The 27,017-nt window shown below is 34.7% G+C and overlaps 1 protein-coding gene across 1 annotated transcript in view; it reads right to left on the bottom strand.

Annotated features, from left to right (window-relative positions):
• Positions 1-2,434: 2,434 nt before the first annotated feature.
• Positions 2,435-27,017, bottom strand: part of LOC138696151 (serine/arginine-rich splicing factor 7-like) — a 44,869-nt gene continuing 20,286 nt past the window's right edge. Inside the window, exon 6 of the mRNA XM_069820718.1 lies at positions 2,435-3,369. Coding sequence (XP_069676819.1) covers positions 3,315-3,369 — 55 coding nt within the window. The 3' untranslated portion in view covers positions 2,435-3,314. The remainder of the gene's footprint in view (positions 3,370-27,017) is intronic.

Raw genomic sequence — 27,017 nt, 5'->3', positions numbered from 1 at the left:
GAAATGTCCGTTGACAGGTTACATCAAACAAGTAAATAGAATCGTGGGTTACGATACCATGTCAATTCGTTACTATTCTTTTGGATGACGATTCGTTGATACCACGAATCGATTCTTACGATTCTTTATTATTAGTCATTCGAATGAACGATTTGTTCACGAATCGACCAAACTCTATTGTTAACTCACTGCACACTGTCAGGACTTAGTGTAGTGCAGGGTCTGCCACTGCGAGAAGTATCCTGAATATTGGCGTACCTCTTTCACCAGATAATCTGCTTGCCTACCAACTAACTGTACTGCCATCGACAGCTGCATGCATCTCCATACACTTTTTCAACCTCTTGTGAATGTTTCCCACTCTCGTTCTCACAGCATCGGAACTCAATAACAGCACGTACAGTTAAAGTTCTACATGCAATGAAATATTGTACACTAGTTTGGTGAAATGATGCCCATATAGCAGCACTGCACAGTGCGATCATTTACCTGATTTTATCCCAAAGAAACATCCTTTTGGGCTATCACAACACGCTCTTACCTCATTTTTTTTTTAATAATGTCACTTACCTGCTTTTTGTTCTAAGCCCCTCAAATGAAACAAAACTAGGTTTATGTCACTTACCTGCTTTTTGTTCTAAGCCCCTCAAATGAAACAAAACTAGGTTTATGTCACTTACCTGCTTTTTGTTCTAAGCCCCTCATTTGGTAACATCATATCAGTTGGTAGCATTGTGCACTAGCATTTGCTGACAAGAGGCAGTTAAAGATGGAGGGTTGACTGGAATAATGATCCCAACAGTACGTTCTTGCTGTAATTCAATTTCTCAATGCAAAGATGATGTCAGCTGCAGAGATTCATTGTCAGTTTGTGGACGTCTATGGTGAAAGCATGATGAGTCATCAGTGTGTGGCAAAATGGTGCACCAAATTTCGAACCAGGAGAGTGATAGCAGTTGACTGTATGGAGAGTGGCAGACCCACAACAGTTGGCACGGCAGAGAACAAAACATACGAGCATGCAATATTGGAAAACAGGAGAATCATCATCACAGAATTTACGCATGACTTGGATCTGTCAAGTGGAACAGTTAGCCGCAGTATTGAGCAGTTGGGATTTCACAATGGGTTCCACAAAACCTTTCTGAAGATCACAAAACTCAGAGAATGGCTTGTGCCTTATCATTCTTGCAGTGATATGCCATTGGCAGCCAAGATTTTCTTCAGCATACTGTCACTGATGACGAGTCATGAGTTCACCACCATACCTCAAAAACAAAAAAAAGCACGCAATGGAGTGGAAGCATCCAGGTTCCTCACAAACCAAGAAATTCAAGATCGTAAAGTCAGCTGGCAAAGTGATGGCTACGTCGATTTCTTGGAGAAGGGAGCACCAATAAATGCAGCTGTATACAGTGCAATATTTGAATTGTTTGTGAGCCGCCATTAGACGTAAACATCCTGGACTGCTCTCAAAGGGTGTGCTACTCCTTCACGATAATGCTCGGCCACAAACTGCCAATGCCACTCAAGAACTGTTGCGACTTTTTCGGTGGGAGACTTTGGAACATCCACCATACAACCCTGATCTCGCACCAAGTGATCTCTTCCCTGCCTTGAAAGAACATCTTGGAAGGCACAGATTCAAAAGTGATGAAGACGTCAAAACAGCGGTGAAACGCTGGTTCAACACAAAGGACACCACATTTTACGAGAGTGGCATCAACAAGCTCGTCCAACGGTTAGACAAATGCCATAATCGCCATGGAGATTATGTCGAAAAGTAAAGTGTTAAGTGTAGAGCACAATGTGCTGTGTTTTATGTGCAAAATAAAATATGAATATTAAAAAATATGCCTTGTAAACTTACTTTTGGAATGTCCTTCGTACAGAAAATGAAATAGATCTTATCTAATAAATGCTATTACAAAAAATTAATGCTATAATTCCATATCTCTGAACATGAGAAAAAGCAGAGATAAGGATTAGGTTCCTATACTCATTCAATTTATTTTCTCCGTTGATACGAATTTCGTCTTATGTGCCACTTTATTCTACATACAGGTAATAAAATAAAAGTCACACATACGAAATTCCTAGATCTGCACAAGAAATTATTGGTCCAACCAACAATTTGAATATTATATAATTTCCGAAGAATTACTTGGTTCAAACACATAAAGACATTCAAAATAACAATATCGACTCCTATAAAAGATAATAAAGGAAATGACTCAACTAGCCAGAGTCTGAGCAAGTGAGACAATGGGAAATTGGTGTACTGGGATTAGGACAGTACCGGAACAGATATTTAATTACAGAGCTGAAAGGACTAATTTGTGAACCAGATGACTTATTTTGTCAAATACTTCCTTCCTTCACTTATCATATTTCACAAAATACATACATCTGTACAGCATAAAGATATTACCAATCATGATCAAGATTCTTTATTTGATATTTGAAATAATCTACACTACAAGAAACAATTTTATCTGAGCAAACTGATAAATTCAATGTTATTTCATTGCAAAGTATAACTGTGATGAAGATGCTGAGATTTCTCCTCCATGTCCACGGAGAATAGCCAATTGTACATTAAAAGGAAACTGAAAAAGTCTCAGCAACAAAACCACATTTTAACAAATGATACTGCACTGCAATTGTGAACTGTGGAAGCAAATTTACATCATTTCTAGAATGAATTTTGGAAAAAGAAAGTGTCAAGAAATCTCTACAATGTTTTGGAAAAAAAATTAACTGAAATCAAAATGCACTTACATAAATGTTTTATGACTAAACGTAAACATTCACCAATAGCATTTTAACAATACAGCTTAGAGACAATTACCGTTACTCTACTGCAGTTTTTAAAGAGGCTAAAAAAAAAAAATACATTGCAAATACCTCAAAAGGGCATATAAAAAAAAAAAAAAGATACTTATATCAGAATGAATTATGGTATTACTTAGTGCATTTTACACCAGTGTGCACTAGGAATGAAAAAAAGAAAGCAATTTTTGTTAAGTGGAAGTGGCATATAGAGCAACACAGTTATGCCAACATTCAGAATAAACAGACATCAATTTTTTTTCTTTGAGTCAATAAACCACATGTAAATCACTTAACTGTGGCGTGTTAAAGAGACTGAACATAAATCACTTGTGTTGTACTTTAGCAATATTTGATTCCATAATAAAAACACCAAACAGCCTAACACCTGGAACATCAATGGGAACTGACAAAGAAAGGGAAGCAACAGGGAACTGACTTGTTGCAGTGCACACTCACAAAATAAAGGAGTGCTTGTTTCGCTAGTCGCGAGCATCATTCTGGGTGTTGCCATTCCTGTCCGTGGAATCGCGACCCCTGAAAGTGAGAGAACAATGCTATCAACCTTTGAATATCTGACGACATCATAACTTTTGTTCATGTTGTGGTTGAACAATCTTTTAATTTGGATTTCGAGAAAAGATATTAAAAATAAATCGCAAAACATTACAATGTTTAAAAATATCTATCACACTTTATAAACCATTTAAGCAGAGGCTAGCTCTAGAAATATCATTATTATTATTATTATTATTATTATTATTATTATTATTATGCTGCCTTCAGATTTGCAAGGTGCAGGTTTCAATCTAAGGCATACTATGTTGAGGTACTTCACAGCTTTCCTCAATATGTTCACGCAAATTCCAGTACAGTGTCTCAAAGGAGCCAATGACCATGTCCACCCAAATATCTTCCTATTTACCAATGCTCGAACACAGAATAACTCTTACCACTACAAGAATAAGTAGAACACTGTCACAAAATTAGATGAATATGGATAAGTACCCAAGTATGTGCAAACGGAAAGGTTTGTCAACAGAAAAGTAATGGTAGAGTACATAGAACTCTAAAATAGATGGAAGAAAAACGAAAAAATCTGAGAATTATTTTTTCGTAATTAATATGAAAATGTTTCCAGAATATTTTTATTAAATTTTGAGCACTGTTCATTTCTTTGAAGGATAGGGAACTAAACAAATAGGATATACAATTCACAACAATACTCAAATTTAAAGCAGTTGCTCATTCAAATTCTTTCACTGCTACCAACAATAGTAGTGAGTAGCTTCTATAAGCAATAAAACAGCCAAGAAAACTATGACACTCTTTGCCTTGAAACTAGCCACTTTCACACAACTGACACTAAATATTTAATTTTGGTTCGACATTTAGAGCAATAAATCTTGAATGTTAACAATGTCATGTTTTTTACTATATATTATATATATGGACACATTTCATATCAATCGATTTTCTTCCAATTTACAAATATTCACATATTTTAATGGCTTTTTATCACTTTTCAATTTACAGCACTGGTAGAACAAAATTCCTGACTAGCACAAAAAAAATAAGTAAATAAAATAATCCTGTAGACATTACCAAAATCAAATTATATAGCCTACAAAATTTTATAGTATTTGAAAATGAAAAATATTGCATTTTGTTCTTCCAAAGTGAGAATACAATCAATATTGTTAATATAACAAAGATCCTTAACTTTCAAACTTGCTTCCTCTACAATTGCTTGTAAAGGAAATAAAGTACGATTATTTAGTCCTAACAGTCATCAGCAATGTGCACCTGGGTCAGGCGAGTCCATTAAGTTACGCCAAGGAATGTTCAGGTTAGTCTGTCACCTGCAGAGTGATCAGCTATCACGCATGGGGTATAGCATTGTGTTTCCAGTACAATTAAGTTCTATTGCATTCCTTTATCGACCACTCACCTTTATCTCTACTCTGAAACTCTCCCCACTACTCCTATTACTTCCCCTCTTTCGTGTCGCTGAACTGTCAGGACTAAATAATTGGTCTGTACACTCCATAATGAAGATTTAAACCATAACCAAAACATCATATAACACCTACTTTCAATACAAAACACAATAAAACTTGTTCGCGGCAGAACATGAATAAGACAGAAACTTGTCCAATATAGACAAATGTTTTGATCCTGGAGGATAGAAGAGGCATTATAGTGTTATTCTGTATAATGTGGAATCTGTCCAATGCTGAAACAGGAAGCATGTTTAGGAACTTATATATGAAGGGTACAGGGGTAAAATAATGAATGTCACGTTTCTGTTAAGGGTGAGATAATCAAATTCAGTACAATACTGAAAAATTTATTGCTGCAAGTATTATAAATTAAGAAAAGGATGACTATCCGTGATGATAATCCTCCTTATCAGTTTTAGTGAGAACAACACTAAATTTTACAGTAATCTTTTAAATTAGATAATGGTATCACCCTTGACAGAATTGTGACATTCATTGTTTTTCCCGTGTACCCTTTATATATATATATATATATATATATATATATATATATATACTTTTATAATGCGAGCATTTATCATAAATAACACATTATATGTTCGTACATCCCTAGCAAATAGGTTTGTACATCCCTAACAAATAGATTTGTACATCTCCAACTTTTACTGTTTAGTCTGTTACTGCAAATTTTGTTCAGGACAATTAGCTTCATAGCAAACAAACGAATGTTTGTGCCAGGTACAGATCCTTTCTCTTGATGGTACTGGATAAGGATAATTAAATAATATACACAAAGACATCTTTTCCTGTTAGAAGCTTGGGGTTTTCTAAAAAATTTATAGAGGATGATAAAGAAACCGGGAGTCAAGTACTGATAAAGTTTCAGAAAAGATTGATAATGTTATCTCCTGTGATAAAGTTTTTCCTTATCATAAAGATCTGCAGGTAGCAGACCTAAATACATGTTGAAATTAAAGTTAACTGGAGCTCCTCTTCCAGTGGTTTGCATCTCAAGTGTGAAACATGGCAAAATCGTATGTGATATTATTGAATGAATAAGTCGAAGTGATCGAAGCCAACGAGAAAGATTTCCATGCAAGAAATTATAGTGAAACATATATATCCGGTCCAATACTTCAAAATGAAGATCTTTGCAGTAGCCAAATCTCGACTTATAAATAAAATACTAACATACTTGGCTAAAGAAATCAATGCAAAACCACAACTTTGACAGTTTCGAGAGATAATATTGTATCAAATCGAAGGGAATCAAAGGACGTGGATGAAAGTGTAGCGTTCGAAGGGAAACCAAATTGCTAGACTTGATTTCGGGCTACAAACATAAAAACGCAATGCACATAAAATTATTTCTTCATGCACTGCCAACAGAATTGTTTGTGGCAAAGGGACAAAAGTGTGCCGGGGGAAAGGGGGGGGGGGGAGAATGTCTAAGGAGAGGCTTAAAGTTCTTGGACGATGTCGACAAATTAATAAAAAGAGCCTGAAAGAGGTACTGAACCTACCTACAGACATTCCTGATACAATGGTCTGTAGTCCCAGGAAGTACAAAGAAATAGGAATTTTTCGAACAAAATGGGAAGCACTATTACAACAAATTAATGCCCTATGATGTTTACACAAATCTCAAAATCCATGTCATATAAACACATCAGGTTCATGAGGATGTGCCCAATCCCTGAACATTGTTCCAAAAGACGCCTTATTTCACAAGAATAACCATTCTTTTTAATGCTACAAAGATTTGTAACCTTCTGAGGAACAGAGAACTTGATATTTGGTGTCGTCATCCACAGAAAGGGAAAGGCGTAGTTTTGTTTAAACAATATCCTGCTGCAAACAAATGGATTTGCAAACACGAAAGACTCTCCAACAGTGAACGGCACGATGGCATTAAAATGGACGGAAATGTTGCTGCAGTACATGCTGTGCCAAGAAGATCTCAGGACAATTGTTGTAGGCATTGTCACAAAGAGGTTGAAACTCTTGCACACATCCTGAAATCCTGTCCACACAGTGAAGCTCTGTGAAACGCTACACACCACCAAGCATGATCAATTATAACCACTGGCCTTAAAGATGCCGATTACAACACCTTTGAAGAACTACATAGTCTCTCCGTCACTGGCAGTACACGACACATAGATATAATAGCTTTCAAGGAATCTACAAAATCTGGATTCATAATTGATCCCACTGTGTGTTTCTAAATGAATGAGGAACAGCCAGCTGAAGTGGATAAGGAAAAAAAGAATATCTACAATCCCACCATTCCCTATTACCTCCAAAAGTAATCGGACTTCTGGTTGGAGCAAGATGTACCACTACTCTCTTCACGAAAAATGTGTTTAAGAGGCTTGAAATACCTACGTCTATTATTCTGACTGTAACCTTAGCTACATTAAAAGAATCAAGCATCACCTACATTCAAAATGAAACTAAGTTCATTAGAAGTCTTTACTTTTTCGTAATACTTATCTCTCTCTCTAAAACTAGGTAAATTAATTAATCTTAAAACGTATTTGCAGCTTTGTACGTGTACGAGTTTCATTTGTCAAAACAAAATCAATGATTCAATGAACTTGTAAACATTTATATGCTTAAGTACTCTTTGTCCCTTGCGGCAGCTCACGAAAGGTGGGATTTCTAAATTTCAATTGTGTGGATATTTGAAGGGAAAAATGGAAAAAAAAACCTCTCATAATTGGAAAGTTGACGAAACCGAGATATTTCAAGAACCTGAAGATGGATAATCTCCCAGTAACTTGGAGAAACAATGAAAAGACTTGGAAGATTCCTGCAACAATGGAAGAGTGGGTAAATGGCTTTAATGTAAAAATGAAGAAAGCAATCGAAAGGTTCTTTCTTAGACAATGCTGTCACTATAAAATGGTAATTTCAAATGTAAAACTTGTCTGGTTTCCACCTAATGCAACAAATATACTACAGCCAATGGACATGAGTGTGATTTACACATTGAAGTTATACTGAAGGAGCTTGTTTATGCAATCTTTAATCGCAAATGTGGAAAAAGCCGACAGTTCTTATGCTTTGACATGATCAGTATCAGTTCTGAATGCTGTGAATTGGATTGGGTTGGTTGTAAAGCAAGTTGAAGTGGAAACTATGATTAGGTGCTTTGCTAAAGCAGGATTTGGGGAAGGTGATGATGCAGATGAAATGCAAGAAGTGAAAACATAACAGCAACAGTGGCAAAGCTCTTGAGAGGTTTTTGAGGATTAGTCTACCAAAACAATTTGAGTTATTTTACCTAGTAACAGTAGGCCTATAAGTTCGTAATAACTAGGGGGCGGATGTTGATGAAAAGTCATCATCTTATTTTTCACATTAGGACAATGCCTATTAATACAGAAATCCTTTCTATGCCAACGTAAAAAAATAATTTCTTATATTGCATTTTTTTACGTTTTTGAACTAGTAGGTCGTTTTTATATTTTTTGGTAATTTTTAATACTTTGGAATGCATTTTAATTTCTTCTTTACTGATAGGTCTGTTAAATCATTTTCTCTAAGCAAATAGGTCAGTTGTAATTACCTCCTGAATAAGTGAATACAAGTGAAATTTGAGTTTTATAGTTTGGAACAGACTCTAAAGTCCATCCCTCATTCCACTGAAGGCTTCATTTCACACAATGGAAGTAATATAAAATGCTTGACAACAGCTTAGTTTAAGTGAGGGCTTTGACCACTATTGTTCTTTTGTCAGTACAAGGGTGTCTTTAGAATTTATGTTTGGAAGGGGTGAAACTTTCACCCTGTCCTGGACAGGACATTGTGTCCTCAACATGGTTCGGAAGGGATGTCTACTGTAGTAGACAGTATTTTTAACACAAAGATTGCAAGAATGCACACTGCGCCCACAATTTTTGTCATTCACACTCCCTCATCTGGTAACAAAAGTGAAGTGCGGAAGGAGGAGACGGAATGAAGGCACTGACATGGACCACCCCTGATTGAAACACATTGTAAACCCTCATTAAAATCTACAGTTTTCCCTTAACTTCATTTTGTTGCATGTTCTTTTTCTTTAACTCAGCCAAATTCCAGGAAGTTGCCTCCTCTCCGAGATTTGCAGGGCAGTCATTGAAACAAGGTGACTAATTTTTAAGAAGTTGCGGTGCGAGTACAGTGAATAATATTTAAATGTAATTTTCTTTTAATTTTATGTCATTTTTCCATTAATTTAAGGGCGTTTTAATGATCATTTTAAGTAGATTTTTAGGTCATCAACATCCGCCCCCTAGAAATAACGATGTATTACAACACTTTGACTCTGATCCTTCCATATCTTAACTTCACTGTTGGCAGTCATTTCAGTATGTAGAGTTCAGTACAAGGCTTGTGTCAGAAGTCTTTAAAGGCATGGCTACGACCTTAACTCGCAAACTTGAGAGGGGACTGGAAAGGGGGAATCAATTCACAACTCCATACGAAATGAGGCTAGCCTTCTGACAATAATACGTCGTGCTCTATTGATGTTCTATCAATGCGCTGCATTGTCGAATGTTAATTTAATCAAAAGTGTGTGTGTGTGTGTTTTTTACATATTAATTTTGTGCAAAATGGCTCATACTGAGAGAACATTGTCATTATTTGTAGAATTAAAAGAGAACCGTTTTCAAGTTGGACATATGAAACAAATGTGCTTACAAAGATGGGAGATCGATATTAAATTTACATATTAAAATAGCAGATGGAAGAAGACAACAGAAATTTTCAATTTTCATAGTATAAGAAATATCCTTGGCTAACAGGGTGCTCTGAGATACACAAGTTATATTGTTATGCCTGCATTCTGTTTGGAGGTGAAAATGAATGGTCATCTTCTTGTGGGGGTCTGCGTTGTAAAAAAATTTTGATATAAAAATCGAGAAGCTGTACAAAAAGATACAAGGTAAGCAGATTTTTTCCAGCCTACCAGTATTTACACCTTAGCTTCACCACTGAAGAGCAATATCCACATTTTGCAGAAGATTTGGAGGCAATGTAGAGAACTTCATTCGAAATGACGAGTCTTACTACACATTACAATTTTGAACCACCCACAGCTCTTCCAGCTGCAAGAAATGTCGAAAAAGAAGAAAGAAACAGAAAGAGTCGGAAAGGAAACTCAAAGTAATATACACACATATTCAGTATATTAGTGATGTCATGCAGTTTACCACTGATTCAAACTCTTCCGGTCTTCGTGAACTATAATGGAAAGAATATGACCACAAATTTAATGGAAACAAGTCAATAGCTCTCTGAAAAAAAGCTCATGGTAAACACTTTCAAATGTGTAGCTAAATACTTAATAGTGTAGTGAAATATTTAATGTTAATACCAGAACGAATAGAAATAGATAATGTCCTGACTTCCGTATAAACCCATTGTTCGTGGTGGACTGCTGAACTAAAGGCGTGATGATCGTAATAGGCGCTTGAATCTTAGTAGTTCATGGTAGAATAAATAGCGAGTGAAGAGAAGTACCACAGCACAATTGCATTACATTTAACTGTTAAAAAGTGGAAGAGAAGTTATATTTATTAGTGTTAGCCTAAACTAACATCTGTAAGTTATGATAGAATATGCAAAGGGGATGCCAATATGCCAACATGTTTTGTCCCAGGCTGTAAGTCAGGTTATGAAATGATCAATAATAGAAGTTTTTTCAGGACACCGAAAGACACAGATGATATTTCAAAATGGGTTAGAGTGAGTCCTCGAAAAGATATGCAGCTTTCAGATAAAGATAGGGTGTGTGATTTACATTTTAGCGAAGAGTTTATAATTAAAACAGATTCTTTCAGTGTAAGAGATGAAAAGATGGAAATAACCAGGGATAATTGGAAACTGAAACCAGAAGCAGCTCCTCATACATTCACTAATTTGCCTAAATATTTGTCAGCTCCAATTAAGTCCCGAAGAAGACCAGTGATACGACATGAAGTGCCCAGAAAAAGGAGGAAGAATGAAGATAAGAGCATACCAAATGACACAACAAGCCTCATATCTCATTCAGGTGAGGAGAACTATTTAACAACTGAACCTACTTCTTTGAACAAATGAAGTTTAATTAAAATAGACTCTTTGAAGGAAAATGCATTTTTAAAAAGACAAAATTATAAATCTTAAACGGACACTAACTCGAACTAAAATTAATCTCAGTATAGCCAATGCTAGGATTAATTTACTTGAACAACAATTGAAATCAAGTAATTGTCAATGCTCAAATAATAAAAACCTCAGTAAAAAACAAAAAATGATTATTGATGATATGATTAAGAAATGCCAAGTAAAAGGTTCCCGTGGCATGAGATATAGTGATTTCATTTTAGAGAGTTTGCTACTAAAAATAAAATCCCCAAAAGAAAACAAGACACTGGCTTAAGTATAGATTGTTACCTCTCCCGTCAGAAAGTCATTTAAGGAACCTTTGTAAAGGACTTAAATGTTCTTAGGGGGCTAAACTTGCATGCACTGAAGGCTATTTCAGAATATTACGAAGACAAAAATGATGAAAATAAAAAAAAATATGGGATAGTAATTTTTTATGAAATTGAGGGAAGAGCTTCATTTTAATAACTGTTCACTTCAATTAGACAGGTTTGTTGACATGGGTGATCTATCTCCATCTTCTCAGAAAAATCAAATAGCCAATAATGCATTAGTATTTATGTTTGTTCCTTTTCTGCACAATTGAGTCCAACCAGTGGCTATTTATGGCTGTAGAAATGAGACACCTGCAGATATTCTCGAAAAAATTCTTGTCCAGGTAATTTTACAATTAGAAGCTGTTGGCGCATGAGTAGTTGGGATGGGAGCCAGATAAATAAAAATACATGGAAATCCCTGGGGAAAAAGCTCAAAACAAAGTTTCATAGCCAACCCAGAGATGATACAAGGAAAATATGGGCATTTTCGGATTTTGTACACTTTTAAAGTGTATAAGGAATTATTTCCATGATAAGGTCGAGCTTCAATATCAAAGTGAAAATATAAATTTCAATTTCTATGGAAAAAGTTTACAAAGCAGCTGGTCTTAGAGTCTACCCAAAGTTAACGAAATCTCATTTAGATCCTTCTTCATTCCAGAAAATTAATGCAAGGCTTGCATTTCAACTCTTTAGTCAAAGTGTTGCCGATGGAATAAGATTTTTTCGACAAACCGAGTCGATGGATTTTGAGAGTTCTGACAAACTGAAAAATTCACAAAAGATTTAAACAATGTTTCAGATGCATTAAATCCACGCATACCATCAAAAGCATTGTATAAGAATGGTGACTCACACAATATTCTATGTAATTTTCTACACCTTCTAAAAACTACAGACAATAGTTTCACATCATCTAGAACAATGGAATCGCTTCTAGTATCCATTCAGAGTACTTTGCAGCTATGGGACAAAGGGTACAAATATATTTTGACCTCTAAATTAGCCAAGATCCCTTGGAACATCATTTTGGGATTCTGTGATCTTTCACTTGTGACAACTATCCAGCTGTAATAGACTCTTAAGTTACATTTACTGCAGTGTATTTACATCCCTATTAAGCAAGCTTTGTCATCTGGAGGGAACTGTGAATTTAGAGTTGATACTCCACTCACTTCTTATGTAAATCAAATCAAACTACTTGCTAGAAAAGAAGAGATTGTAGTAAGGACTTAATAAGATATGTGGAATCATCACTGAAAGATAAGATTATAATTCAGGAATCGGATCCACAATACCAAGATTGAGTCATATCCCTGAATTAGAAATACCTACTGTTGAACTTGATACTAGTGAGAGATGTTTAGTTTACCATTTGGCTGGATACGTTCTAAAACATTCTACTCAATTTATTCGTTGTAAACTATGTGCCCAGTTCTTTCGTGAACAAAGTCAGCTGCCCTCAAGTGAGTCCATTCTTACTGAAATAAGAGATTCTGGCTCCAATAGGGGTATTTCCTTTCTAACTAGACCATCCCAGTGTTTATGAAGTTTTTCTTCAGATTGAAATAAAAATAAAAGAAAAGCTGCAGTCTGAAAGTGAAATGTGGAGTGACTTTTTTCTTGAGTGCTTAGACAATATTGTGATTCGGCCTTCTAAAGTAGGTTGCACTTTGGAAGATATAAAAGATGCAATTCCAAAACTATTACTTCATTACATGAAGTACAGATTCTTCTTCCGAGTGAAAGAAATTCGCAGAGAACTGCAAGCTTCAAAGTCAACGAAGTCAACAAGGAAACTTTAGAAAATTTCACACAAGTAGTCTGAGGTGAATAATTACCATTATTATTATTATTAGTTATTAATATTATTGTTATGGAAACTTTTTTACATTTTTCCATCATTCGCAAATAGCTAAAACTTACAATTTTTCATTTTCATTTCATTTATTGTATTCCATAGATCTTACATTAGCAATGAAGCTTTAACATGTGGAACAAAACAAAATTTTACAAGATTACAATTACAATTTTTTGGCGATATGTATCAGAAATGTGAAATCGGTGTAGGTACAATTGTGTGACAGTATGACCTGTTCTAGCTCTTGTTAAAAATGTTTTAACATGTCTGGGCAAGTTTTTGTATATTTCCAGGTCATTTGGTTTCTTTTGTACAGACTGTAAAATTTTTCCTTTGTCAGAAGATAGCCAATTGTTGATCCATAGGTTTATAAAATGAGACTTTCCTGAAGCAAAAGCACTGGATAGAGATATCACTTGAAGAGGTCTTGGTTGCAAATATGTTGCCTGTTTTGCAGTATTATTGACTTTCTCGTTTCCAGGTACACCACAACAACTGAATAGACTATAGTGGACTTTATGTTGTCAGCAACAGCTGCATACATTAAGAACATTGATTGATTGCAAAATGTAGTTAGATGAGGTGAGGCTGAGGATTCGCCAACAGATTACCTGGCATTTGCCTCATGGTTGGGAAAAACCTAGAAACAAACCCAACCAGGTAATCAGACCAAACAAGAGTGAAGTGAAGTGAGACAGAGGACTTGCCAGAGACCACCCGGCATCAGTCCCACAGCTGGGGAAAACCTTGGAAGAAACCAATCAATCAGACCAAATGGAGGATGATAGCGTACATTAGTGTAAACACCAAGAATGTCATCATCAGTTGTTTTAACAACCTGAAAGTACACAAGCACCACGCTGCGGCGATCCCATGTGTTAACAGTGAGTCAGAACACTATTTACTTCTATTCGTTCTGTTAATACTGTAGTGAAATAGACAAATATAGTATACTGAAAAAGTGAATTATACCACTTACGTACAACAGCCAGAATGACCAACTTCCTCCATGAAACCGTATGTAATAAAGTAATCCTATATTTCCAGATATTGTATAATGCGGAAACTTCTGGAAAAAAGTTTCAGTCCCTTATGATTCTACTTTGAACAAGTTTTACTGTAACAAATTTCCACACAGAACAGAAGTCAATCTCAATTTTTTTCCACGAAAAATCTTATGTACATCTTATGCAAGCTACATTGAACTTCGCACCATAAAGCCATGACAGTATGAAGCAAAACATTCATGCTGATTAAGACTGGGAGAAGAGAAGAATTCATTCCCCTGTAGGGAAGAAAGAGATAACTGTTTTCCATTCAGAATTACTGCAAGAAATAATAAGGCGAGTGCTAAAGAATAAACATACATAGTGTTCTCGCACTGAAACATTATCTCTGTATTAAAGTGTAAAGCCAAGTAACATGCACAGTGACTATGAAGGAATGGGATGTCAAAAAAAATTCTGCTAGTGATAGGCTTGTGGTCAACCAAATTTCTTACACTCTCTTATTTGCAGCTATCTCATTCACATGTGATGAATAAAACAAATGATGATTTAGCTATGAACATACTAATAGAACAGACTTTCTTGTTGAGTAACAAATCAATCTGTGCTGTAGTCAAAGTGTAGTCAAAGAAAAAAAACCAACATCAACAGAACGGCGAAGTATTCACATTTTATAAAGTTTACAATTCTTCTAACATTATGATCATAACACTTGATCATACAAACTGTATTTGCTTACTACTTGACACTTCTTACACTAATGGTTACATACGTGATGAAGCTACAACTTTAATATTATTACACAGTATGAAATTACAGCTATGTTCCCAGCACCTCCACAACATACTTCTATTTTTATTCTGCCATCTACAGTATTACAATCACATAACATACACAGTTTACAGAAGTCTTATGTCAAATTTTATGAATAAACACGTAACAGTGAAAGCTACAGAAATACATTAAATACACTGTGTTTCATATTGATGGTATACTTTCATATGATTATTATGAAGTATTAATGAGAAATTAACATGGTACAGCCATTTGATAGCAAAAATCTCGAAGTTCTTAGTTTCAAGTTTCAGAAAATGTATGTCTGTTGCCATGGGATACACTGTTGAAAAATAGCAACTCCACAACATAAATAGTTTTGCATTCTGCCGCTTGTGAATATAAATTCAGTAACAATGGTACAAAGGTTGTTTTGTAGACATTTCCGAATTGACCAACCACATCATTGGTCATGCTATCACTGCTGATCTAGCCTATTACCCTTGTCCTACCTGATCACCAGACTCGACACCATGTGACTTCTTTGGGGTATGTGAAGGCTGCAGTTTATGTGCGACCTCTACCCCAGAACCCTGAAGAAGTAAGACATTGGACCACTGCTGTTATTGCATCCATAAGCAGATAAGTTGGAGATACAGTGACTAGAATTTCACTATCGTATACATGTATGTCATGTAACAAGAGGTTCTCACAATGAGTGTAACATTTTAATAAATCTTTGAGAATTTCTTAAATTATATACTGTACACCAAGTTATTGAATCATTAATACTTTCCTAATAATATAATCATCATATGAAAGCATAAGCATAATTCTGAAACATGGTGTATAATCCTTAATTGCGAAAAAAAATTTAAAAAAGTTAATGCCCATAAGTCATCAATAAAATGGCTCATCCAAGACTTTCATTTTATATATGAAGTATATGTCATTTGGAAAACTGCCTACATTTCACCGAATTATTTTTTTTTTGCCACTGATCAAAATCTACATATAATCTACTTTACCTTTGTATAATGAATACCACCATTAAAATATTCCAAACTAATCATATAAATTTAGAAAAGTGTAACATCACTTAAGAGAACAGAAATAAAAATGTATTACAGCTATAACAAAAAATCTTGAATTCTTGATGTATTTCAAAAAGATTGTTCATTACAGATATGAAAATACGAAATAGCTAGTCAATAACAATATCTAGCTAGCCTACTATATCGAATGAATTTAATGTAATTTTCTTCCATTTCGATGATGTGGATGCAAGCATTATGAATGTAAGTTTTCAGTGGCACATAAATATTTGTGAATGATTTTCATAAAATAATTTACACATAGCAAATGGTGGTCTATACACACACATACGAATTCTATTACCATGTCATTCATATAAAAGATTTCTAATTCCTTCTTTCGTAATCTATACAAGTGGATGAGACATAAATAGCTACACCATTCTTGACAACTTGGTGCAATATATAAGTATTCCACTATTTGAAAAAGTGTCATCGCTCTCAGTTCTTTAAAAAGAAAAATTACATCTGTGGTGTGACAGCCCATGAAGAGCCAAGGACGACCAGCCCGCTCCTAGCCTCACATCCATTTGTCTCAGCAGAGATGAACAATCACCCAACCAGAATGGAGGTATTGTTTGGTTAGCACAATGCTCTTCCCAGCCATTATAGCTGGTTTCCATAACCGGATTTTGTAACCTATCATAGCTCCCCAAATTCAACACGATGCTGGGTGGGCACCAGTCCCATACACTGGCAGAAAATTCCTTCCCCTTGAGGGCTCGAACCAGCGCACACCCCATAATGCGAGTCCTATACATCATGCCTTAAATCAAGATGCTACAGCATGCGACTCAGTCTCATAATGCAAACAAATAACTTGTATTAGAATTGCATTGTCATCAAATACTTTAATGAAGCACTGATAATACGTCCACCATTCTCTAGTAGTAAAATACATCCAATTCTCGAAGAGAGAACTCCTTGTTAAAAAAAAAAAAAAAAAAAAAATATGGTTTATTTTACGACACTTGCAACTGCCGAGGTTATATCAGCATCACCGGTGTGCCAGAATTTTGTCTCGCAGGAGTTCTTTTACATGCCACTAAATCTAGTGACATGAGCCTGTCGTATTTAAGCACGCTTAAATGTCATCGACTGGGTCAGAATTGAACCCACAACCTCGGGCACAGTAGGCCAGCGCTATACGAACTATACCACTCAGGATGACTCCTTGTTAAATATAATTACTATGCACACAATCTAAGTAATGCTCTGGATCACACAAGAATGACGATAGTGTAATGCTCTCTTTGTGTTAGGTTTGTCAATTTGCAGCACTATCTTTCATTACCGTTATAATCAGTTTTTCTGACTGGAAGGATAAGTAGGTATGTTCCATTTCTTCTAACATGTGTCTGCACATTAACAAAAATATGAAAAGAACAAAGCCAAATGGCTACATGTATGATACTATTCCAAGTACTCTTGTCAGGACTTGTCAAATTTTACAGCGATATCAGAACATTTCCGATGCCATAATGGCAATGAAGAGTGAAAATGAGAAAGTCCAGAAGTGCCATACAGGCAAATTTTTTTTATATTTTTTTCATGGAATCGGATACCGGACAATCTGGCATAACATGGTAAGAACAATGTTCAAATTCTTCTTACAAGGAAATCATCCCAGATTGTGTAGCTTGAATTAAATGAAACTGCAAATTTACGGTAATTTTTATTCATTAAGAAAAGTGGTGATAGTCTTTCGTTTTGCTTTTTCCTCGTTTATGAAATATAATGACATGAAAATCGTTGTTACTTATACTGCTTCTTGCTCGTACTCAAAACCTCATAGCTCCGCAACACTGTATCACAGCTCTCGCATTCATGCTCTCAATTTGTTTTCTTTTAACTCACATTAATAAAGTAGTAGTGCAATCCAAGGCATCTTTCACTCATTCGTACACCATCCAAATCCATAGGCATGCAGCTGTAAGTCTAGGAACACGACTGTATATACTATGCTTTCCAGAATCAAAAGGGAAATTTGGACCTACAGTAAAACAACGTGTAGACATGATAAACCATTTAATGTCGTGGTTCATGTAAGTAATTCCGGTATATTGACAATAAAAATTCGTGAGATGGTTAAGAAATGTATTTCTCCCGGATGTTAAGAAAGGCACACTAATAGTATTACTTCTGGATTCCTGGAGTGATCAGATAGATGGAACTATATTAACTTTTGAAGAAGTAAACAATACTTTACATGGTTAAGACAATTAAAAGAAATTATCCCTCCAAAAACTACAAGATTTGTGCAACCCTTGGATGTGTATTTTTTTTAGGCAATAGAAAATTAGAATTCAAAGGCTAGGAGAGTATTTCAGACAAAATTATCTCTGAAAACATCCCAGCAAACACACTGAACGATAGGGGCTTCATAATGATATTGCATTCTGTTGTGTAACAATAGTTTCATTCACCTGTCCTCAAAGACATGCTAAATTACGCGTGGCAGAGGCATGTATATGTGACAGAGAAACGTGAGAAAGTTTGATAACGTTCTTGCAACAATGTTGCATGTTGGAATGTGTGTTAGGGAGGAGTGTGAAAAACCAGCCTATATAACATTTTTGTACTGTTCAATGGCTGTTTGTTTCGACCACTTCATTTCGAATCCCACTATCATATTTAAGGTGAGTCACAAAATTAATATATATTTTAAATTCAAACTGAATTTGTATTTCAGCAAGGGTATTGTATTAATGTGAGTTAAGAGAAAAAGAAAATAAACTGAAGCATTAATGTGAGACCTGTGATACAGTGTCGCGTAACTATGAGGATCTGAGTGCGCGCAAGAAGCGGCATAAGTAGTATCGATTTTCAAGTCATATTTGTAAACGAGAAAGAGCGAAATGAACGACCATCACCATGTTTCTGAACGAACGAAAATTAGCTTAAATATGCATTTTTCATTAAATTCAAGCTACACGACCTGGGATGATTCCCTTATTAGAGAGATTGCGTGCCATGAATGTTCCCATTGTCTTTATGTAGGAGAGGCCCACAGCCTGCCAGTGTGTGAGAAGTTAAGCATCCAGTGAGGTTACATCAGTTGCAACCCTCGTGTTGCATTTTATTTACTTGGTTATTTAATGACGCTGTATCAACTACTGGGTTATTTAGTGTTGATGGAATTGGTGTTGGCGAGATGAGGCCAAGGATTCGCCACAGATTATCTGACATTCTTCTTATGTTTGGGGAAAACGTCAGAAAAACCCCAACCAGGTAATTAGTCCTAGTAGGAATCGAACCCACACCCAAGTGAAACTCCAAATCAGCAGTACTATGTGAAAATAATAATGTTCATAAATATTTTAATGCTGCATGTTAATTCATCTTCCATAAGAGATATAGTAACTAAGTGTTACATTATAGAGAGTGAAAGTATGCCCCAGAAAAGGATGAGAAGTCACAAATACTGCTACATCAGGTGCAAAGTGAGGCCTAACCTACAAAAGACTAGTGATCCTGAACAATTTTCCGAAGTACAGTGTAAATGTGTGTGCTCTAAAACATTAAATATTACATTATGCAACGAGCCTATAATGATAGTAATTAAGACGCGAGTATGTTTATGAATCGAGCACAAGCGAGTTTCATAATTTTCATACAAGCGTCTTAATTACCATTATTGGCAAGTTTCATACGACTTTTTATGCTCGACCATATTTCTAACTTGAAATTATTCAGGAGCATTAATTTTATTCGCATCTCACTGAAGAGCAGAAGTGACCTTGTGCAAGATCGTAAATTGTGAGATGTGCGCAGACGCGAAAGTATTGATTTTTTCCGAGGAACAATAATGTCATTGACCTTGATATAATTTAGAGAATAACATGAACTAATTTTGATATAACCTGGAAATTGATTTAGAATTGAAAAACGAGATGACAAATTGAATTTATATGATTATTTACAATTAATGCTAATTATTATAGTAACAGAACATAACCTTCTGCGACAGTATTGGATTTCCAGCCTCCATGACGTTTCCCTCATTGTCTTTCGATTGCATATCCGAGAATAATCGAAAACCTGAACTTTAATGACATGCATCAAAGGACTGCTACCAGGAGTATAATTACTACATTTCGGCATGGTCGAGCATAAACACATTTATAAACTTACAAGAAACTACATACTTTATAATGAAACTGAAACAAAATGATTATGTTTACAAAGGTAACCACAGGACACAAATGCTAAGAGCCATTTACACAAGACCAAATTTACAGATGTAGACAGCAATATGTTCAAGGATCTTGTTAACTCAATTCCTAGGCAGGACAGCCACTATAGTGGGGGGAAAAAAAACTTCAAAAGAGTATTTAAGTTCGGATTTGAATATAAACAGACTATCTCGTTTTCAAAAATAAGTACCCAGATACAAAAATTACTTGCCATTTTTACCAGTCAATTTTCCATGAACACTTTTCCACATTATGATTTGGTACATCCTGTACTGACTTGTCGAATGTGTGACAAGTTGGGTGTCAGTATTAAAGCTTTGGACAATGAAAGTGAAAAGACTACAGCTAAATTATGCCTTGAATTAAACTGGAAAGCAGAATATGCACTATATTTGCTGAAGACCAATATGAATGACTCCCAACTATCTGCTAGTGATTTTACAACAGCTATGGATTTGCAGCAGGTAATCTATGTTCCAATGTTGACACACACTAACGTGTTTTATTCCCACCAACTTTCCACATACAATTTATGTAATCACCTCGGAGATAACGATGGCAGCTATATCAGAACCTAGCATAAATAGCAGGTTGTAGAGGAAATGAGATAGCTCATGCTTGATGAAGCTGATTAGGATGCCAATCACTGCCAAAAACAAATTAACTGTGCGATGCAACAATTATACCAGGCAGAATAAGACCAGAATGATTATGTTCACTTATTTATTTTGTAGTTACTGAAGTATTCAGCATTATTGACATGAAATTCCTCCTCTGAGCAGTTATCTGTCCTGTGAAAGGGACTTTGGCTTTATAAAGAAAAGAGGAACATGAAGGCAATGATTCCTAGCAAAGTAGAAAATCAGAGTTTGCTTGTGCAAAAAGACCTTTTGGGGAGGGCTGTGTCTGTGTGCGGTTTTTTTTTTTTAACTGAGAAGACATCTGCATGCCCCGTTACAGCAGTAACATTACATGCAACCATTACAAAATGTACAATTTGATTTCTAAAATTCAGATTATATAATTAATACATACGTTTGTGACACTATTTGTAGAATACAATTGTTTTGGATTACTTAGTATTTTATGGTTGTTTATTATTTTTTATCTTTTCCATTTAGTACACTATTATCGCAGGGTGTGATTCTATTTCTGACAAGAGTTTCTTGGTAATTATGTATATTAGATTTATATTGGAACTGTTTGGAGAGTTATGTGCTAAGTTATTTACAATAATGGTGTGATGGTTTGTTCCAATTAGATGTTCATGGATTGAATATATTTTCGAAATGCTCGTATGTGCCTGAATGTTAATTGTTGATTAGTGACTGGCCAGGTTCCTCCATTTTGTGATCTCATTTATGAGAATCGTTCTTTGATTTATCATATTCAGACATTCGTAGATTAGGTGGTTCACTGTTTGTTGTCCTCTGTAGCATGAGCAGGTTGGATCATCTTTGGGGTGGAATCGGTGCAAATATGAATTATTTTTCCCGTGACCTGTCACAATGGCTGTGAAGTGTGTTGTGTGTGTGCGCTCGTATATATATATATATATATATATATCAGCAGAAATATAAAATATACATTATTATAATATACATGATACGATTATTTTCAACCATAGGCAATTTAAAGAATTCTTACACTCAAGGTGACTGTGAATTTAATGAGTCCACATTTTTGTGATGTGTGCTGATTGAGCCAGGATAAAACCTTAGAAAGGTTCTTCCAGCTGAGGGGGTATATTGCAAAGTTCATGTTAGGAAATAGTAAAGAAACACAAGAACTAAATTACCCCATTTGGATTGAGGATCTAGCATTTTTGACTGTCATTACACACCACCTAAGTAATTTCAACTTAAAACTGCAAGGTCATGATAAACTGATATTTCAGATGAATGATAGTCACTGTTTTAAAAGAAAACATTTTGTACCAGTCATCCTCATCTTTCTTCACACAATTTGTATAATTTCCCTTCTTTAATGCCCTTGAAATCTACAGTGAAGATTTAAATTCTACAATGGAAATTAAGAAGTATTGTACAGTCTTGAGAGACGTTATTGCAAGTTTTGACTGCAGATTTAGTTATTTTATTGTTTAATCAACTGTCCAAAGACAGGTTTGACCCTCATAAGTGACACCAATAAGGCATCACTCCCTAGTTATTTTTAATCTTTTAAATATAATTGCAGATTTAGTTACTTTTAATCAACGAAATATGAATTTTATTTATTCTGTCTTCCCTTTCCCATTGATCCAGCAACAGTGTCAACATATTTAGAGCTTAAGCTGATAAATATAAGAACAATATTCACGTACAAGAGGCCTTGTAGACACACTGATTTAATATCATTTTATACATTTCCAAACCTTTTGAAGTTAGTGACAGAAATTATATCTGTTTGATAGCACATGTAAGCACAATAGTAATATGCGTTACAAGAGCGGTATGTTGACATTTTCATGTTCGAGGAAAAGATTGAAAAAGCAAAACGTAGTTGAGCTTTTTTAATTTCCGAGAACATGAAAACAAACATACCGCTCGTGTATCGTACATTATTTTGTGCGAAGATCGTTTATTACATACCTGAAAGAGGAATTTCTAATTAGTTGCAATGAAAACTCCATCTTGGTTTCTGTTCAATGACGGCAACTTTGAAAAACAAATATATCTATCTTCAACATTGTTCCTATAATTTGTTTTCTGTGTTTACTATACTCCAGGATATACATCTGTCTTTTTTTTTCCCCCCAGTCTATGAGTAGTCTGGAATCTTGATTTTTTCACGGCTTCCTTAAATTTACTTGCATTACAAATGCAGGAACTTTTGTGGTGTTGTAGAGTTTACTTAATTTTTGCAAATATTTAAAAACAATAATTAACAGTGCAATTTAGGTGAAATTGCAGTGGTAAGTTTCAAATTTATAACTATTACTATATTGAACATCTTTAAAAATAATATCTTAAAAGCCTAAATGAATATGACGCTTAAGCGGTAAGAATAGGGAAATTGTTATGTGTGTTACGTTGGGAATACTGAATGTGGTATTTCACACTTACCGCGTATTGGTTTTGTGCGGAAAGCAAGCAAATACGCACGACCTCGTACAAATGTTTTTTTTCTATGTTAGTTAATTAGAGCAATTTAAGAAACAGGCCGACAGATTGTAATTTAAATTCAATTTTAAGGCTTACAGTAAAATCATTACCCCTAACACTGGTTACATAATTTTAAAGAAAACAAAACCCAATGGGTCTGGACCCACAAATACAACTAAGAAACTCATTTCATTTTAATTGGAAGAGATAAATAAAATTTCATTTTTATTACTACATTATCATTTACAGTGAAACTTCCTCTTACAAACACTCCTCATATACAGACAGATTTTTATGTCCCAACTGAAATAATATAGAAATGATAGATTTAACTCTCGTTTATGGACACACTCAGACATGGACATGGACAGCTGTTTCAAATCCGAAAGCTTGCTTTACCTCCTGAACAAGGACAGAACTTGGATTTCAAGACCAAATGTGTTACAAAAATGGAAAATTTAGTTTTGAGAACTCTACAGAAATTTCTTAACATTAAAGAAGACAGTAAGAGTCTCGTAGGCTACCACTAGCCCAACCGGCTATCCCTTGTTAGCTGGAAGCAGGTGGATAAACAGTCATCAAATTTAACCTGTCTGATAGGTCCAAGGTTTCCGCAATCGTGAAATTGTATTCGACACATGATAGGGTTAGTAGGATTATTCTCTTCACTTCAATCAGTTGTTCTGTTTCAATAGACATGGCACCTGAACATAAAGGTTAAGTTGAAAACTGTAAATTACAGTACTGCATAACTGTAGACCTAGAATAAAAATGCATGGCATAGTACTGTGTTTTTCTCTTTTGGTCTTATCTACTGTACTTCAAAGTTGCAAAGAATTTACTGTAGTGTACTGTATTTAGAATTAAACTACAGTAACACATTTTATTTAAAGCGTGAAGGGATACAATAAAGGACACCTCCCAGATGCGGACAGATTGTTATGTCCCTTCGATGTCCGTAAATGAGAGGTTTCACTGTATAATCATGTTTCGTTAATTTATGTTATTTTCTGTTAAACTATAAGAAATAGGAAGATTGTATTCTGCAGAATTTAGTTGTTTTGTAAATTAATATAATTATCACAAATTACTGTTAATTCCTTCAATAAATTTACAATTAACCCAAACTCACTCCATCCAGTTTGTACAACCCTTGCAAATTCAAATCAATACATCACTGCAGTTAGAGCTAGAGCATGGCATGCTCAAATCGTGATATTGCTGCATATCTCAGCACAATCTACACCGAACTTTTAATTAACTGGAGCCATGGGAATCTTTCAACACCTTTACTAAGTTCTTACTCAGGACTTCCCAAGCGTTCATTATGAAAGAGAATACATTCATTTCATTATAGCCTAAATATCTAGATTTTTATGTTTTTTGTGAATAGTCCAAAACAACTGTGTTTCTGTAAATGCAAAGTGTATGTAAAAGACATTTATTTTGAATTTCATGCTTACATTAAAAACTATTACAAATAATTTCTACCCTTTTTAACAGAAATTTCTCAAGTTCTTACTCAGGGCTTTCTGGATGTTCAGCGTGACAGCACAGATCTTTCTTTAATTTTCATACACATTATTGACCAGAGCATTTACATCCTACAGTTAGTTGTACAAAGGGAACATTACCCCTTTTCAACAAAATGTATTTTTTTTTAATAAATAATAAATTAAACATAGTTCGTCAATTTTGGGAAGTTTTACTTTATGAATGAACTTATTTTAAAGTTTGTAGTACTGCATTGTGGTTGTCAATCTTTCTTGGCTCTCCTGAGAAAATATCTTTTTGGCACTTGCACTCTTTTCCATCTTCACTAGTCACTCAATTATTACATCCCCAGTGAAGATTTCTCGAATTTCATAACATGTCCCCTTCTTACAGAAGAATTTTTCAATATAATTTTGCAAAATGATGTTACCTAATATTTAATTACGTAAAATTCAAGCACATATAGCTAAAAAGGAGGGGGGGGGGGGAAGGAATGGCAAAGTAAATTACTCATGACAGAAACTCAATGTACAATAAATACAGTATGAAAAGTTGAACATAGTATTTGCAATTAGTTGTCTTAATTTATTTATCATATGACAGTCTGTTTTCTTTTATTTCATTATGCCACATTTCGTATATTTGGCAGATATATTATGTATGGTAGTCTATAGTCATTATTCCATAAATAAGATCAAGACCTACTTCCAGGCTACGTAACATGTAATTTAACATATCTTTAAAACAGTTAGGTTTTCTGTGTACATATGCAAATAAAATTCTCTCGAAGTTTCTGAGCAGTATGTACATTCAAAATTGAGTACCATTCCAGAAGCACAAAAGCTGTAAAAGCAGCAGCAGTGCTTCTTCAGCAGAATTGAACGTCCTCTACTGTGGGGTATTTTGTACTCTCTTCCTATGCATAAGTAAATTCAGCATCCTTTATCATTTACAAGACTAATGACTGAGTTCTTACCAGAAAATAAAAGCTGCAAAATACGTGTAAGTTTTACGTTCTTTCCCATTTTAATTCACAAGTCCAATGAATAAAAGGAGATATGAGATTAAATTCATTTTTGTTCTGGACAGTTTTCATTGATAAGTTATGGCAAAAACGTACATGCAGCAAAATGTGTACTTAAGAGGAGAGGTACACCTTTCACTAGTATAATTTTACTGTATTTCAACATTTCTTTTCCCCTCTGAATCTATAGGTCCTCTGGAAACAAAAATTAGCATGCTTAATACAGGGTGGAAGTGAAATATCCTTACAGATTGAAAGGGACGATAGGGTACACTAAAATGAGTAGAAAACCTATATTATGTTTTGTGATTAAATGCACGGTTAATTAGAAAATTAAGTTTAAAGTTTCAGCAGTCTGACAACATTGCCACCGCTAACACACTCGTCTCGTGGTACAGATGTAAGTGATCAACGAACTCTGTAACACGGTGTGTCTCACTAGTTGAGATGTTCTCTGACACTGTGTTGCAATCAACTTGCAGCACACAGCGACTTGGATTTAGAGGTTTTTAAAATTAAATTTACATGAAAACAGACCACAATATTGAAATACGCCCATTCTTTATTAGTTTTCCTGTCAATATGGACCAAAATCACGATCCTACTCGCAATAGTTACCGAATAAGAGGTTGTTAAATATAAGAGAAAAAAACTTTTTTTTAAACTATCAACTCTCCACCAATATGATATTATAGTTTTTTTTTATACATACAAAATGAGCTATTCGTTCTGAAAATCTGCTAAGCTAATTCACTTCCACCCTATATATACCATCTGTACATCAGTAAATAATTTTAATGTTTTTGAGAACCCAATAGGTTTTTTTTTTAACTGTGAAAAATTTATCCCTTTTTTTTTTTTTAGCCAGGCAGAATTTAAATGATAAAACCCAAAACGTACTTAAGATATCTTAATGAAACTTCGTATGCATGTAATGTTCTCTCATGTGAACAACATACAGAATGAAGTTTATTTTTTTTAATAATATTTATCAAAATTTTTTGAAAATAAATCGGTATAAAACGAAATTTAAAAATTACGAATATTTCAAAAACACGTTAAGAGATTTTAGTATATATTGTAGACACATTTATTAAAAAACAGGGTTTAAGCTAGAAAATAAATAATTGTCGGAAAAATGCACAAATGAAAAATTATATTTGTGCAAACTGC

Source organism: Periplaneta americana, chromosome 3, assembly GCF_040183065.1.
Source record: "Periplaneta americana isolate PAMFEO1 chromosome 3, P.americana_PAMFEO1_priV1, whole genome shotgun sequence".
NCBI classification, from domain to species: Eukaryota; Metazoa; Arthropoda; class Insecta; order Blattodea; family Blattidae; genus Periplaneta; species Periplaneta americana.
The sequence above is the reverse complement of the archived record's forward strand: the minus strand, read 5'-3'. Positions and strand labels throughout refer to the sequence as shown.